General features: G+C 43.4%; 1 protein-coding gene across 1 annotated transcript in view; it reads left to right on the top strand.

The window, feature by feature from the left end:
* LOC310698726 (diacylglycerol O-acyltransferase 2-like) overlaps positions 1 to 16932 on the top strand; it is a 28041-nt gene that overhangs the window by 3609 nt on the left and 7500 nt on the right. The window contains exons 2-6 of the mRNA XM_083486132.1: positions 2358 to 2565; positions 11959 to 12087; positions 13446 to 13553; positions 15448 to 15518; positions 16266 to 16470. Coding sequence (XP_083342258.1) covers positions 2526 to 2565; positions 11959 to 12087; positions 13446 to 13553; positions 15448 to 15518; positions 16266 to 16470 — 553 coding nt within the window. The 5' untranslated portion in view covers positions 2358 to 2525. The remainder of the gene's footprint in view (positions 1 to 2357; positions 2566 to 11958; positions 12088 to 13445; positions 13554 to 15447; positions 15519 to 16265; positions 16471 to 16932) is intronic.

A 16932-nucleotide genomic window follows, 5' to 3' on the forward strand; every position in this document is an offset into this window, starting at 1 on the left:
TGGACTACTACAATGTGCTCTATGTGGGGCTACCTTTGAAAGTGACCCGGAAACTACAACTAATCCAGAATGCGGCAGCTAAACTGGTGACTGGGAGTGGCCGCCGAGACCACATAACATCGGTCTTGAAAGACCTGCATTGGCTCCCAGTACATTTCCGAGCACAATTCAAAGTGTTGGTGCAGACCTTTAAAGCCCTAAACGGCTCGGTCCAGTATATCTGAAGGAACGTCTTTACCCGGACACTGAGGTCCAGCGCCAAGGGCCTTCTGGCGGTTCCCTCGCTGCGAGAAGCCAAGTTACAGGGAACCAGGCAGAGGGCCTTTTCGGTAGTGGCACCCGCCTGGTGGAATGCCCTCCCACCAGATGTCAAAGAGAAAAACAACTACCAGACTTTTAGAAGACATCTGGAGGCAGCCCTGTTTAGGGAGGCTTTTAATGTTTAATAGACTATTGTATTTTAATATTTTGTTGGAAGCCACCCAGAGTGGCTGGAGAAACCCAGCCAGATGGGTGGGGTATAAAAAATAAATTTTGTTGTTGTTGTTGTTGTTGTTGTCAGAGGCTCTGGCCTTGACTCACCGAAAGCCCCCAGAGCCTCCTTTTGTGCATATTTTTATGAATTTGTGGGGTGCCCGGAGTCTCCTAAATTCTGATTGTCAGACACCGTGTTTAGCATGGGTAAAATACAGGCCAAACAAATCTTCCTGCGTCCAGGCCAGCATGAGTCATTAAGCAAATAAAGACAGTGTGATGACTATCAACAAGGCAAAAACTCTCTGCTGGAGGCAGAAGGGTAGAGCCTGGATTGAGAGATAGTAAGAGACAAAAAGGCAGAGTTTCAGGGGCGAGGGGTGGAATTGCAGTGGGCGGTGATGTAAGCTGAAGGAAAGTTAGTTAACATTTGGAAAGCAGTTTGTCAGCTAGAGAAAGCGGGGTCAGAGCACAATTGTGGGCTGGCAGTTTTGGACCCAACATTGCAGCCGACGAGAGAGTGAGAACCTGTTTTGAGTGTAATGCTTTGAACCCCTCCATAGTATGCTCAGGTTGCATATACAGTGGTACCTCTGGTTACATACGCTTCAGGTTACATACACTTCAGGTTACAGACTCTGCTAACCCAAAAATAGTACCTCGGGTTAAGAACTTTGCTTCAGGATGAGAACAGAAATCGTGCGGTGGCGGCGCAGCGGCAGCAGGATGCCCCTTTAGCTAAAGTGGTGCTTCAGGTTAAGAACAGTTTCAGGTTAAGAACGGACCTCCGGAATGAATTAAGTATGTAACCAGAAGTACCACTGCATATGTGAGTAAACTATAAACATGCAATCTCCTGTTTTGTGTGCTTTCACAGTACGTGAACATGCATGCATAGACCAGTTTTGGATCCAGAAGAGAGCACAGCGGATCAGGGTGGGCTTATGTGCGCTCTGCCAACACACATGATGACCCAGAAAGTAGTCCCCAAGCAAAATGGGGGTTGCTTACATCATGAAGACACTACTGTCTTTGCTGTGCCTCATTTCACAGGACACATGAACCTGGGATAAATGCCTGTAACCCCTGGAATCTTGCACAGCTGTGGAGATTGGGGTGGTGTGTAACAATATGATGGGAATGATCTGTCAAATCTCTGTTATATTGTAAGAAGAGAGATATGTTTAATACTTCTAAGCAGAAAGCTTCCATTCCAGTTAAGAGGCATAGATTGTTTTCCACACATTTGTCTAATCCTTGTTAAAGCCCATCAATCCTAGTCATTTATCTCCACTAATGCAGAACCATAGAATAGTAGAGGTGGAAGAGACCCCAAGGATCATCTAGTCCCTCCAGTCCAGGAATCATAGCTCAACAATCTTACAGATGCCCATCTAACCTCTGCTTAAAAAGCCACAAGCAATTAATTAATTGGGGGTTGAATGGCTTTCTGCCCTAAGATTTGTCAGGAGAGATGTGTGTTTGTTCTTTCCTTTCCTCTCTCTTGCATTTCAGCCGAAACATGGAATTTGGCTTGAGGAGAAGAATTCAACAATGGGATGATCTTGGCTGCCTTTTAAAAATTTATGATTACTGCATTGCAGGGGGTTGGACTAGATGACCCTTGGGATCAATCCCAACTCTACATTTCTATTATTCTAAACCTCCTCTACGGAAATCCAACCTCCTCTACGGAGATCCCAGGGACTACATTTTACATGCGAATCTTCTGCTAAATACTTGATGTAACCCTTAAGGAATTAAAACACTTTCACTGCGTCCTTTACAAAAAAAAGTCATCTTTGATTTACCTGTTCTACATCCTGTGTTCTCTGTACCTCTGTGTTTCCCTGTCCTACCTCACCTATTTATTTTTTCCAAAGAGGAAGCAGGATCAGGATTTGTTCACTGCCTCACCCCTCCTCCTAGTTAGCTGTCCTGGAGCCTGAATGTGGTCAAAAGCTCAACTCCAGAGTTCATTGCTTTGCAAACCCCGCCAGACCGAAGTCTGAGAAAGGTTGTAAAAGGGTGTCCGGGTGTCTGAGATCGCCATGAAGACTCTCATTGCTGCATATTTCCAAAACCAGAGTGGTAAGGAAAAAGCCAGCATAAGATTTAAAGCTATAGCAAATATGTCTACCAAAAAGGTCCCTTTTAAAAAATCATTGGGTGATGTGTGTTTTCATGGTAATTGTGCAACAGCTGGCTGTTTCCTGAGCAACACATTTTGATTTGGGGGCACAAAATGCGTCTCAAGGGTTTTAGGAATGTCTGTGGATGGAATCTGGTGATCTGGGATTGATCCCAGGGAAGATTGAAGTGTATTTCTAACCAGTTTAACAAAAATACAATTGCATTAAAAAAAGAAATCAGATGACAACCTTTACATATTGTAGAGATGCTGTGGATGTTATTTATCTTGATTTCAGGAAACCATCTATTCTGTCTTGCAAGCAGATGGCTTCTTGATGAGCATATGTCCATTCAGTGCCACAGCACCTTGCAGATGAATGAAAGGGACTAGTGTAAGGGTCTGCACTTAGGCAGGAATAATCAGATGCACATCCATAGGATGGGGGACACCAGACTTGAAAGTACAAAAATGATTTTGTAGACCACAAACTGAACAAAAATAAGCTGGTGCTATTCTAGGCTGTATCAACAAAAGTCTAGTGTCCAGATCAAGGGAAGTCATAATACTTCTTTATTCCGCCTTGGTCAGACCCCACCTGGAGCACTGTATCTAGTTCTGGGTGCCACCATTTAAGAGAAATGTTGACAAGGTGGAACATGTGCAGAGGAGGGTGTCCAAAATGATAAAAAGTCTGGAAACCCAACCTTGTGAGGAATGAGTGAAGGAGTTGGGCATGTTTAGCTTGGAGAAGAGGAGACTAAGAAGTGATATGTGAGTCAACCTCAGATATTGAAAGGGTTGCCCCACAGAAGACGGAGCAAGCTTGTTTTCTGCTGCCCTGGGGGGGTTAGACCTAAAATGATGGATTCAAATGACAAGAAAGGAGATTCCAACTAAACATCGAGAAGAACTTTCTGACGGTAAGAGCTGTTTGATCATGGAATGAACTTCGTTGGGAGGTGGTGGACTCTCCTTCCTAGGAGGTTTTAAAGCAGATGTTGGTTTTATGTATGGATGCTTTTCTTGAGATTCCTGCAATGCAGGGGATTGGACTAGAATACCCTCGGGGTCTCTTCAAACTCTACAATTCCAGGATTCTATGATCCCTCCCTCCCTCCCACCCTGTTTAGCTCCTGAGTTTTTAAGTTAAGTACTTTTCTCTAAGAGGGGATTGGTTGGCAACCTCCTTCATTATTTTAGTCCATATTGGGCTGTGACATCTGTGGCAGTGGTTAATGTTTCACCATATTTTAGCCATGAGGAAATAAAATGCCGATGTGGGAGTCTCGTGGCCAAGAGGCGGGAAAGACCTTGACCAAAGACTTTCCTTATCAGTCACAGTAGGACAGGATGGGCTCTGAGAGACCAGATGGGCTAAAATTCTGCAAACTTCCCTCTCCTGCAGGTAGGATGTGGGGAAGCGGGGATGGGACCTTCAGCAAGTCACAACTTGGCCATTCTTGTGAGATGGAATAAGAGGTTTTTTTTAGAGTTGGATGGGACCATCAAGAGTTATCTAGTCCACCCCCTGCAATGCAGGAATCTCAGCTAAAGCATCCATGACAGATGCCCATCCAATCTCTGTTGAAAAATCTCCAATAAAGGAGAGTCCACCACTTTCCAAGGGAGTCCAACAGCTCTTACCGTCAGAAAGTTATTCTTGATGTTTAGTTGGAATTTCCTTTCTTGTAACTTGATTCCATTGGTTTGGGTCCTGCCTTTCAGAGTAGGAGGAAACAAGTTTGCTCCATCCTCCATGTGACAGCCCTTTAGATATTTGAAGATGGCTATCATATCTCCTCTCTGTCTCCTCTTTTCCAGGCTAAACATGCCAACTTCATTAACTATTCTTCATAAGGCTTGGTTTCCAGACCCTTGATCATATTGGCTGTCCACCTATTCACATGTTTCAGCTTGTCAATATCCTTCTTAAATTGTGGTGTCCAGAATTGGACACAGTATTCCAGGTGTGGTCTGACCAAGGCAGAATAGAGCAAGACCATTACCATATTGGCCCGAATATAAGCCACACCCAAATATAAGCAGGACCTTAATAATTGGAGGAGAAAAAAGAAAAAATCCACAAAGATAAGCAACTCCCTTCCTTGCTCCTTCTGGAGAGGATGGGGCACTACGCATGGGGCAGGCACTGCTTCACCATGCTCCTGGCGCTGTTTGCCCTGCACTCCTGGCTGCATACCGTAAGGTTGCGAATATAAGCCACACTTTAACTTTTCACGGTTGGAATTTGGGGGAAAAGTGAGGCTTATATTCAGGCCAATGCAGTACTTCCCTTGATCTGGACCCTAGTCTTCTATTAATGCAGGCTAGTATGGCATTAGCTTTCTTCGCTGCTAGATCACACTGTTGCCTCATGTTAAGCTTTCGAGGGAGTCCATTCCACTGTCAAATGGCTTTTACTGTCAGAGCTGGACTCTTCTTCTTTGCAGCTGGAATCCATCAGTTCGGGTCCTATCCCCTGGAGCAGCAGAAAACAAGCATGCTCCATTCAACCTTCCAGTAACCTACTTCATAGTGTTACCAGAAATCAAAGCTTAAATGACCAGAGCTTTTAACACCTTTTGAAAACATGCATTAAAATCCCTTACTGATAAGGGAGACCCCATCTGAAAATTTCCAGATCTTATTGCAAGAAAACTCAGGAGTGCATTGGACTCCTGAGGGAGCAGGTCTAAACAGGTTGAAAAACACCCGGCAATATCTAGGACTCAGAACCATACCAGTTAGTGATGTTCAGATTCTCTTGGCAAGATTGATGATGCCACACGAGGCCTCCCAGTCTCTGGGCTCCCAGATACCTTGGCGCTACCTCTCACTTTCTGACTGGACACCCCCTTGCCTGGGCTCAAGAACTTCTGCTACTTGGGGGCAGAACTGGGCTTCTGCCTCATCACCTGAGCCAGCTGCCTAGGTTCAAGTTTCTCAGAACCTCCCTTGCTCATTCTGGGCACCCCCTTTCTGTCCTCAACCTGGCTCAAGCCTAGCAGAAGCTCCAGTGCTTTGATGCTTTGCTCCTGCTCCATGACCACTTAGATGGGATCAGATCCTGGACCCAGCCCTAACCTGTGGCCAACCTTGTTCACCTGCAGCTCTGAGTCAGAGTACTTGGCTCAGTAGAGTCAAGGTGGGGATGCTCAAATGATACTTGGTTTCTGCATCCATATGGCCTTTGCATCGGTCCTGGGCAATGCAGGGAGTGCATATTTATTGAGCAGGCCAGGGAGAGTTTGGACATCCTGCATCCGCTTCCCATATGCTCTGTGAAATTCTGGACTGGAGCATTCTTTGAGGAGGTTGTGAAGGTCCTTTTCTTTCCAAAGCTGGAGGCTTGTGGTCTGCTGAGCATTCCAGAGCCTGGGAGCTGCTCCCAAGTCCTTGTCTCCTGTGGACTTTTCATTAGCACTCTTTTTTTCAAGGAATCAACCCCCTGGCTGCCTCCAGTGCATCAGCCATTGAGGGGCATCCTTGAACCAAATTCAAGTCTCCAAAACTCCAGGAGAGTAAGAGCTGTTCAGCAGAACTGATTCTCTCAGATAGTGGTGGACTCTCTTCCACTGGAACTTTTAAAACAGAGGTTGCCTTGCCATCCGTCAGTGACTCTGTGATGTCTGTGTGGACCAGATGACAATTTTGAGCACTTCCAACCCTATAATTCTGTGATATGAGGCTATCGAAATATCCATGTGAATCTCTCTCTCTCTCTTTTTATATATAATTTTTATTAGTTTTTTTAACATATCATTTTCAACAGTAATTAAACATACTTTTACATATTATTCAAATTTTTGACTTCCATCAATCTTGTCTGAAAATTTTCCAATCTAATCTCTCAGTATGCATTTCTTATCTTCCCTATTACATTTCAAACTCATAACCAATATCTCTATCTTTTTCTACTTTGTAACACTTCGTATATTTCTCCTTACAAAACTTCTTGTATTCCTACTAGCGTAATTTGTTGATTACAGTTGCTCTTCAAATAATTCATATACCGTATTTTTCGCTCTATAACACGCACCCGACCATAACACGCACGTAGTTTTTAGCGGAGGAAAATCCGTAGGCATGCCACCCGTAGGCATTTCCTCCATAACACGCACAGACATTTCCCCTTACTTTCTAGGAGGAAAAAAGTGAGTGTTATGGTGCAAAAAATACGGTACTTCTTCCAATCTTCTGTAAATCTCTGGTCCCGCAGGTTTCGAATCCTTCCTGTCATTTTGTCCAATTCTGCGTAGTCCATTAATTTAGTCTGCCATTCTTCTTTCGTCGGAATTTCTTCTTGTTTCCATTTCTGGGCTAACAATACTCTTGCCGCAGTTGTTGCATATAAAAACAATTTAACATCTTGCCTATTAATGTCCTGACCTATAATACCAAGTAAAAATGCTTCTGGTTTTTTAAAAAATGTATATTTCAACATCTTTTTCATCTCATTATATATCATTTCCCAGAAGTTCTTTACTTTTTTACATTCCCACCACATTTGATAAAATGTTCCTTCTTTTTCTTTACATTTCCAACATTTATTATTTGTCTTATAAGGTAAAGGTAAAGGGACCCCTGATCGTTAGGTCCAGTTGTGGCCGACTCTGGGGTTGCAGCGCTCATCTCGCTTTATTGGCCGAGGGAGCCAGCGTACAGCTTCCAGGTCATGTGGCCAGCATGACTAAGCTGCTTCTGGCGAACCAGAGCAGCGCACGGAAACGCCATTTACCTCTCCGCTGGAGCGGTACCTATTTATCTACTTGCACTTTGATGTGCTTTCGAATTGCTAGGTTGGCAGGAGAAGTGACCAAGCGATGGAAGCTCACCCCGTCGCGGGGATTCGAACCGCCAACCTTCTGATCGGCAAGTCCTAGGCTCTGTGGTTTAACCCACAGCACCGCCCACGTCTTATACATTTTAGCTAATTTCACTGGTGTAATATACCAGCTATATATCATTTTCATCATGTTCTCTTTCAAAGCATTACAGGCTGTAGATTTTATCCTTTCATTCCACAACCTTTCCCATTCTTCAAGCTGTATATTATATCCAAAGTCTTTTGCCCAATGTATCATTACTGATTTCACTTCCTCATCTTTCAAATGCCATTCCAAGAGTATTTTATACATTTTAGGCATTGCTTTACATTCATTGTTTAATATTTCTATTTCAAATTTTGATTTTTTATCATCAAATCCTTTTTCCTTTAAATCCTCTTTATATATTTCATTGACTTGGCGATAGTGCAACCAATCATTTACATGTTCTTTAATTTACATATTCATATGGTTTCATATTCCATTTATTTCCTTTCCCCCCAACAATTTCTCATAGGTAACCCAATTTTTACTCATATTTATCTTTTTCACACTCATAGCTTCTAATGGAGATAACCACCATGGTGTTTTACGTTCTAATAAGTTTTTATACCTGTCCCATACTTCATATAAAGATCTTCGAAATATGTGATTACCAAATCCTTTATGGATTTTTGTTTTATTATACCATAGATATGCGTGCCAACCAAATCTATTGTCATAACCTTCCAAATCCAACAAATCTGTATTTCTTAACAGCATCCATTCCTTTAACCAACAGAAGCATACCGCTTCATAGTACAACTTCAAGTCTGGCAGGGCGAAGCCCCTCTTTCTTTAACATCTGTTAATAACTTATATTGTATTCTCAGTTTCTTCCCCTGCCAGACATATCTTGAAATTGCTTTTTGCCATTCTTTAAAAATTGCTGCCCCCTTGATTATAGGAATTGCTTGAAATAAAAATAACATCTTTGGTAGCACATTCATTTTTATAGGTGAAATCCTTCCCCAAAATGATAATTTCATTCTTCCCCATATTTCCATGTCTCTCTTAATTCCATTCCACACCGGTGTATAGTTATTTTGAAACAAAACTATGTTCATTGTGGTTAACCAAATTCCTAAATACTTAACTTTTTAAACTACTTCTATACCAATTTCCTGCTGCAACATATCAACCAAGCCTTGTTTCACATTTTTAACTAATATTTTAGTTTTGCTTTTGTTTAATTTAAAACCTGCTACTTGTCCAAATTGTTCTATTTCTTTAATAACTTCTTTGGCATTATTTAATGGTTCTTCTATAGTTAGTACCAAGTCATCTGCAAAGGCTTTCACTTTATGTTCTTTCCGGCCAACTGAAATTCCTTTTATTTATCCATGTGAATATCTCAAAGGGGAGTTCATCACTGTTGTGAGTGTTTGAGGGTGTCCTTTTTTACTCCTGGCATTTTGTACGGATCTGAGGTATTGTTTTCTGTGCCTTGGTTGATCTGAGCATTTAGGTCATCAACAGGGAGAAGATATTGAATTGTGCCACTTTCACCAGTATAACTGCTCAAAAACTATGACATCATTTAGTTTTCCTCTGCTTAGGACAGAAGCTTAGTCAGTGCCATTCTTCTTCCATTTGTGTGTGTGTGTGTGTGTATGTGTGTGTCAAAATAGCACCTGGTACCATTTTCTGATGGAGGTATAGTTAATTGGATATGCATAGGAACATTCATTTTTGGAGGCAGGAGGTGTCGTTTCCTTTCTTTTGTTGTTGGTATACCTTTTCTCATGCTTTGCAGTCTAGAAGTTTCCACTTTCCACTTTTCTCACCTTGCAGATAACCAGCCTAAACAGTTATGGCTTCCCCCGAGACACCCTCTCACCAGAGGATCCTGGGAGCTGTAGTTTGTCCAGAGTTCTGAGTGTTGCTATAGGAGGCCTTTATCCTCATCCCAAAGCTATAATTCCCTGGAATGAGGAATTGTCTGTTAAATCACTCTGGGAATGGCGTGCCTCAGCCCTTCTCTGCAGTTGCCATTTTCTTATATAAATCAAGCTGGATATGTGCAATTCTGTGGAACTGGTTTTTTTTTTAAGGCATTTGCAAAATATATTGGTGCGAAGACTCACATCTGAAGCATTTACAGTTCACCCAATTCATTCCAATGTTTTACGGAAAAGATCTGCACCTTTGTTTTACTGGTCGGATTATTCACTCGGATTCTGCAAAGAATGATACCCCCTCCCTCAAATAACCAAGGGACAAAGATAAATACTCTACTTGTTTTAATTGGCTCCCCTAATTGTTGTATTGATTGAGATAGATGAAAAAACTCTACTTAGCCTTAGAACCAGAAATGCAATCTTATGGTAAGGTTAGTATATTATAATACACGATCATTGTTGTTCATTTTTAGGAAGCATTAGAGCTTCAATATCATAATCCTTCCATGGGATGATACATATAATATCTTCAACCCACGATCCTCAGAGTCTTTCAACTTTACCCCCTTGCACTTCCCCTTATGCTTAAAACTGTAGGATAAAGCACAATATCAGAACTGGGTCCCTGATGCCATGCAAGCTTAACAACAGTTCCCTGCTTAATCTACAATTCTACAATTGTATGATTCATTCAATTCATAGATGGCACCTGGCTTTTACTAGGAAATTCAAGTACCTATAGCCCTTTCAGCTCTACAACTCTAATTTTTTAAAGCAATTTCTGCATTACAGGGGGTTAAACTAGATGACCTTCCAACTCTACAATTCTGTAATTCTATGATCCTTTATGCAAAGCAAATCCTGTTTGCATCTCTGTCATCTGCCCTGACCTTCCTTACTCCCACCTTTATCCTCCTGCCAACTGTCTGAACAAATATCAGTTCATATCATGCCACTAGTTCTGGCTGCCAGAGTTGGACACCACCCTCCCACCCACCATCCCAAGGGCAGGTGGCGGGCCAGGGTGAACTTATTCTTGGGTCGCCAACCCTTTTCTTCATCATTGTTTTCACACTGCTGGGATGTGGCAATACAAGAATCTAGGGAAAGAGTCAACACTTAGGCACGAATAAGCAGATGTACAATTATGGGATGTGGGAACACCTGGCTTGAAAAGAATTTGAGGGTCTTGGTAGACTTCAGGCTTAACATGAAGCAACGGTGTGACATAGCAAATCCCCCATGTAAATCTAGGTGGCATCAACATAAGATGTGTGTCTAAATTAAAGGAACTCTATTCTGCAATGGGCAGCCCTCACTGGCAGTCATGTGTCCAGCTCTGGGCACCACAATTTAAGAAGAATATTGACAAGCTAGAAAGTATGCAGAGGAGGGCAACCAAGAAAATAAAGGGTCTAGAAACCAAGCACTAGGATGAACGGTTGAGGGAGTTTAGGTTATTTAGCCTAGAAAAGAGGAGACTGAGAGGATATATGAAAGCCAGGGCTTTTTTTCAGATGGAACTCAGTTCCAGCCACTCTCAGGTGGGTATCAAATGTTGCCCTTCTAAGAGTACAAGGGAGGTGTTCATGGTGAATTCCGGCACCTCTTTTTCTAGTAAAATAGCACTGATGATAGCCATCTTCAAATACCTTAAGTGATACACTGAGAAAGATGGAGCAAGCTTGTTTTCTGGTGCTTCAGAAGGTAGGACCCAAACCAATGAAGGAGACCTGAACAACAAGAAAGGAGATTCCATTGGGTATGATTTTCTGATGGTAAGAGCCATTTGACAGTGGAACAGATGACTATGGAAGGTGGTGGACTCCATTAGATTTTTTAAAACCAGAGTCTGAATGCTCGTTTATCAGAGATTCCTTAGCTGTGATTCCTGCATTGCAGGCATTGGACTAGATAACCCTTGGGGACCCCTTCCAACTCTACAGTTATATGATTCTTCGGGGCAGACCCTATTAGAGTGTATGCTTAGTTCTGTAGATGGGCAATCATTGTACGACTATTCCTTCCCTTGAGCTGGGCACAAGAACTCCATCGTTGCAGCCGAGATTTGCATGAGCTATTTTTGCTGCTGCATCACACCGTTGACTCACCTTAAGCTTGTGGTCTACTAAGACCCCTGAGATCCTTTTCGCATTGAATGCTGATGCACACAGAAACGCCACATGTCTCTGTTTGCTGAAATGCCATGCTTAAGCAGCATACGTGTCGCTGGCTGGCTGGCTGGCTGGCTGGCTGCTGATGCACACAGAAATGCCAGGTGTCTCTGTTTGCTGAAATGCCATGCTTAAGCAGCATACGTGTTACTGGCTGGCTGGCTGGCTGGCTGCCTTCCTAGGTAAAGAGGGGTGATTCTGCCCATGACCTTTCCTGCCCTTTGTCCTGCATGCTCCTGTTGTCTGTATGTCACTGGATGGCGCAACCTGCTTTTCTCAAGGGTGGAATCCACCAGATGTTTCTGGGGATTGGTTCAGTCACTGAGGGCGTCTCCCAATGGTGGGAGGGTGGAGAAAAGCTGAGCAAACAGGTCAGTGCAACCTGGTCTGGGTGTCCTTTTCCTTTCCAGGGATCCATGCCAGCATCCAGGCCACTCTCCGCGTGCTGCTGGCTGTGCCATGGCCTTCAAAACGAGATTTCTTGGCTGGCCTCCAGCTCCTGTCAGTCCTCCAGTGGGTTTTCAGCTTCTTGATGCTGGGTGAGTAGAATGTGACTATTTTTCTGACTGATGGCCAATTTGAGAAAAGGGACAGTGTCATGTGGTGGTTAGCGTTTCGGTCTAGGACCTGGGAGACCAAGGTTTGAATCCCTACTTGGCTACAAAATGCACCGGGTGTGATCATGGGGACCGGTCACTGCCGTCACCTTAACGTACTTCACAGGGCAGTTGTGGGGATTAAATAAGACTAGGACCTGGGAGATCAGACTTCGAATCCCCCCTCAGCCATGAAGTCAATTGGGGAAGTTTGGGGGCCAGCCACTGCTTTTGGCCTAACCCACCTCACAGGTGGCCCTGTCATGGACGCTTTAGTTGAGATTTAGTTGGACTTCACTAAACAACCCTCAGGGTCCCTTCCAACTGTGCAATTCTGCTAATCAAGACCTGAGAGCCTTAAAGGAGTTAAGCAGGAGTGGGGAATACTGATGAGACAGTGAAGAAACCGGTTTGCTTTGCATTGGTGACATAGCGATTGTTGGGCACTTTCCTTTCCAATCCTTCCTGGAAAGATATATAAAACAAAAGTTTTCTCTACCTGTGAGTTCCATCATAATTCAGAACAGAGGTTTAAAATACGCATTTGCCAGGATAACACAATGGGAAAAGACCTCCAAAGGGATGGCTGATTTGACACATGTTCTTTGGTCAAGCCATCTCTCTGGCCAAACAGTTGCCCTGAGACCACAGAGCCAAAGATCAGCTCATATTATCCTCACAGCAACCCTATAAATTAGGCTGTGCTGAGAGATGGTGACTTACCCAAGGTCACATTCAGAGAGCTTTGTGGCTGAGCAGGGGACAAGAACCCGGCTCTCTGGGTCTTAGCCCAGCTCTCTAACCATTATACCAGTTTGGCTCTCAAAGGAGCCCTGAGCCATTCAGAGTTCGAAGTAAGTAAGTATACAAATGAATGAATGATTGAATGGAAAAAATGAATGAATGAATGAATATTTAAATGTGTAAATGTATGCATGTATGTATTGTTACAAGCCTCTCTGAGCAAAGCAAAATTCCAGGTGTTCCAAGCACTTACCTAGGGTTCAGTTTCCTTGGAATGAGGGACAGCAGAGACTGTGGTGTCATTTGGCTATATGGTTTATTTACACATATATACAACCTGACCACAAGCATTAACACCTCAGAAAGTCTTGCCTCTTCCTTACTCACAGCCCTGGATTCTAGCAGAAATCAAATATGTCTCTGTGTCTCAGCTGCTGCTTGCAGCCTTCTTTTAGCTAAAGGTCTCACATAACACATGGGATATAAATGCAATAAATAAATTAATAAAGTGGCTTTAACTGAGCTAAATAAGCTATTTTTTTCTTCCTCTCCCTTAGGGATGGTTTCCCTGATTCTCCTTATCTATCTGGCTTTCACCAGTTTCTGGCCCATTTCTGCTCTCTACCTAGCTTGGCTTATCTATGATTGGAATACTCCTGAGAATGGTGAGTGAAGAAGCATCCTGGTTGTTTAGAGGGATTTTGTTTGAAGGTACAGCTCTTATTTTTGTGTGTGCATTTGTCTTTGGGCATTTTGTTCTCCTTGAACATTAACTGAGGCTGGTTGCCACAGTAGTACCCTTTGGACCCTTCTTTCACAGGTCCATGAAATCATAGAATTTACATAAATTGGAAGGGACCTCTAGGATCATGTAGTGACCAGCTGCCTGCAATGTAGGAATCACAGCTGAAGAATCCCTGACAGATGGCCGCCCGACCAGCTGCTTAAAGGACTCCAAGGAAGGAGAGTCCATGGGAGCCCATTCCACTGTTGAATGATTCTTACCCTTAGAAAGTTATTCCTAAGGCTTCCATGGTGGAGAATTGCCTCAGCTAATGTTTTCTGTACACTGTGGATGAAAAATGGAATTCTACAATTCTGTGATTCTGTGATGAACGACTCGAGAGTCACCTTTGTATCTGAGATGTTGGAATGACTATTCCCACTGATAGGAAAAAGGGAAACCAGGTTAGCAGGAGGTTTGTTTCAGCCACATGACTGCAAACACTCTGTGCGTTCCTTGACAGTACTCCCAGCCTAGCCCATAATGTTTGCCCAGCTTTGTCACAAACCCAAAGTCCATCCAACGTCACTCCTCAGAGGTCTAAGTATCACACCTGACAACAAAGAGAGGAATCCCACAAGAGCAGCTCTCTCTTGTGTGGCAGGCTGCAGAACGTGACATTTCTGCAAGAGAAGGGGCAAAGCAAACTTTTGTAGTGGTTCCTGCATCACAGGTGTTTGGACTAGGTGACCCTTTCAGATCTCTTCCATCTCTGTGTGATTCTGTGACCCTGTGAACAGGTCCAGGGGCAGGCAGGACTATCTGTCTTTGGTTTCCTTTGGATGACACTCATAAGAACACAAGAAGAGCTTGCTGCATCATGGCAATGACCCTTGCACTCCAGCATTCTTTTCCCACAGTGGCCAACCAGATGCCCCCAAAATGAAGATCTGTTTTCACAGAATCATGGAGAGTTGCAAAGGGCCTCCAGAGGGTCATCTAGTCCAGCCCCCTGCAATGCATCACTGGGCTACTTGGAAAGGCAGGCACATAGCTGTGGTGGACTTTACCTTCATTGACACAACAGTGATTATATATTTACAAATTGGTGGTGGGAGGTATGAAGTATGACCTGGTTTAGAAAGGTTTAGAAACTCAGGACCAGTTTACCTGAGAGATCGTTTTGCCCTCTTGACTGCTTTGATGCACAGAACTGACACCATTACAGGTGCCCCATAATCCCAGTCCCACATTTTAAAAAAAATCAGTCTATTAGTGTGGTAGCTCCTACACTTTGGAACTCCCTGCCTATTGACATCAGGCAGGTGCCTTCCCTGTACCTTTTTCAGTGCCTGCTAAAAACATTTTTGTTTAGGTAAGCCTACCCAGACATGTAGAACATTAATGTATGTTTTAATCTGGTTTTAGCTTATTTCTGATTTTTTTTTATTGTTAGAATGTTTTAAATACTTGCTTTCAGCTGTTTTAACCAATGGTTTAATTATTGGGTTCTCTCTGTAAACCGCTTTGAGGATGGTTTGTTTTGTTTTAACAATCAAATGGTGCAAATTTTAATGAATTAAATAAAGGCCACAAACCATTTGCTTTTTAGGAAGTCCCTTCCAGACCAAATTTGAGACACCTGCAGCAGACCCAGATGGAGGGGTCAGTGGCAGCAATTGCTGGACAGCAGACTTGTGTTTCCAATCTACACTGGTTCCTGCCCCCCCCCCCCTAATTTTTCCTTCTTTTCCTAGAGTCATTCTCATGTTCTATAACTCTTGGCTGCAAGGGCACTCAGAGGCTAGAATAAATCTGTCTTCCCATTTCTGCAGGTGGGAGAAGTTCTATTTGGGTCCGGAACTGGTCCATCTGGAATTACTTCCGAGATTATTTTCCGATTCAGGTAAGCACCAGTGTGTGGTACAAGGGCGCTTCTGGGTCCTCCCAGCTGTGGCGTGGCTGCAAGCCATAGAATCATAGAACCATAGACTTGGAAGGGCCCCATGACTCATATAGTTAAAGTGCCTGCAACACAGGCATCACAGGTCAAGAATCCCTGACAGGTGGCCTTCCAACCTCTGCTTAAAAACTTCCAGTGAAGAAGAGCCTATCACCTTCTGAGTGAGTCTGTTCCATTGCAAATGGCTGTTACCCTCAGAAAATTATTTAGTCTGAATTATTGTTTATTGCCCTTTGAATCCATCAGGATCCTTCCCCCCAGAGCAGCAGCACACAAGCTGCCTTAGTCTTCCATACAACAGTCCTTTAGATATTTAAAGATGGCTCTCATGTTCCCTCTAATTCTCATTTTCTCTAGGCTAAATATACCCAATTCCCTCAACCATTCCTCATAAGGCTTGGTTTCCAGGCCATCTTGGTTGTCCTCCTCTGCACACCTCCCACCTTCTTCATATTCTCCTTAAACTGAGATGCTCAGAACTGGACACAGGACTCCAAGTGTGGTCTGACCAAGGCAGAATAAAGTGGTTGCATGACTTCCCTTGATCTGGACACTAGACTTCTGCTGAAGTAGCCTAGAACTGCATTAGCCATTTTTGCTGCTGCATCACACTGTTGACGCATGTTAAGCTTTTGGTGTACTAAGAACACTTGGTTGAGTTTGTCAATATCATTCTTTAATATCATTCAGCTGGTGAAGACTCATGACCTGCTCCCCAGCCACAACTACATCATTGGGATCCACCCGCATGGGATCCTCTGTGTTGGAGCTTTCGGCAACCTTGTCACTCGAGCCACCGGCTTCCATGAAAAGTTTCCTGGGATCAAACCCTTCCTGGCCACACTGGCTGGCAACTTCCGATTGCCTGTCTTCAGGGAATACCTAATGAGTGGGGGTGAGTGTCTTCTTCTGTGCTGTCTCCATTGAGATCCTGGAAAAATGTGACAAGTCGGGTGCTGCAGGGTTCTGTTCTGGGCCCTGTTGTTCAACATATTTGTAAAAATGACTTGGATTAAGAAATTGAGGAGATATTCATCCAATTTGCAGATGTCACCAAACTGGTAGGGGTAGCAAATACTGCAGAAGACAGGATCAGGATTCAGGATGACCTTAACAGATCTGAGGACTGTGCCCAAACTAACAAATTTAATTTCAGTAGGGACGAAAGTAAGGATCTAAACCAGAACTTTCCAAAATTTTCGTGTTGGTGACACACTTTTTAGACATGCAGCATTTCGCAACACAGTTATTCAGTTTTACTAGCAAATCGGATGTTAAACTAACCCCTTTCCAGCCCCGGGAGGAGTATAGGAAGCCTTCGCGTGACACGCCTACATACTGCAGCTGACACACTAAT

This window comes from Podarcis liolepis (genome assembly GCF_965112155.1).
Source record: "Podarcis liolepis genome assembly, chromosome: Z".
Taxonomy (NCBI): Eukaryota; Metazoa; Chordata; class Lepidosauria; order Squamata; family Lacertidae; genus Podarcis; species Podarcis liolepis.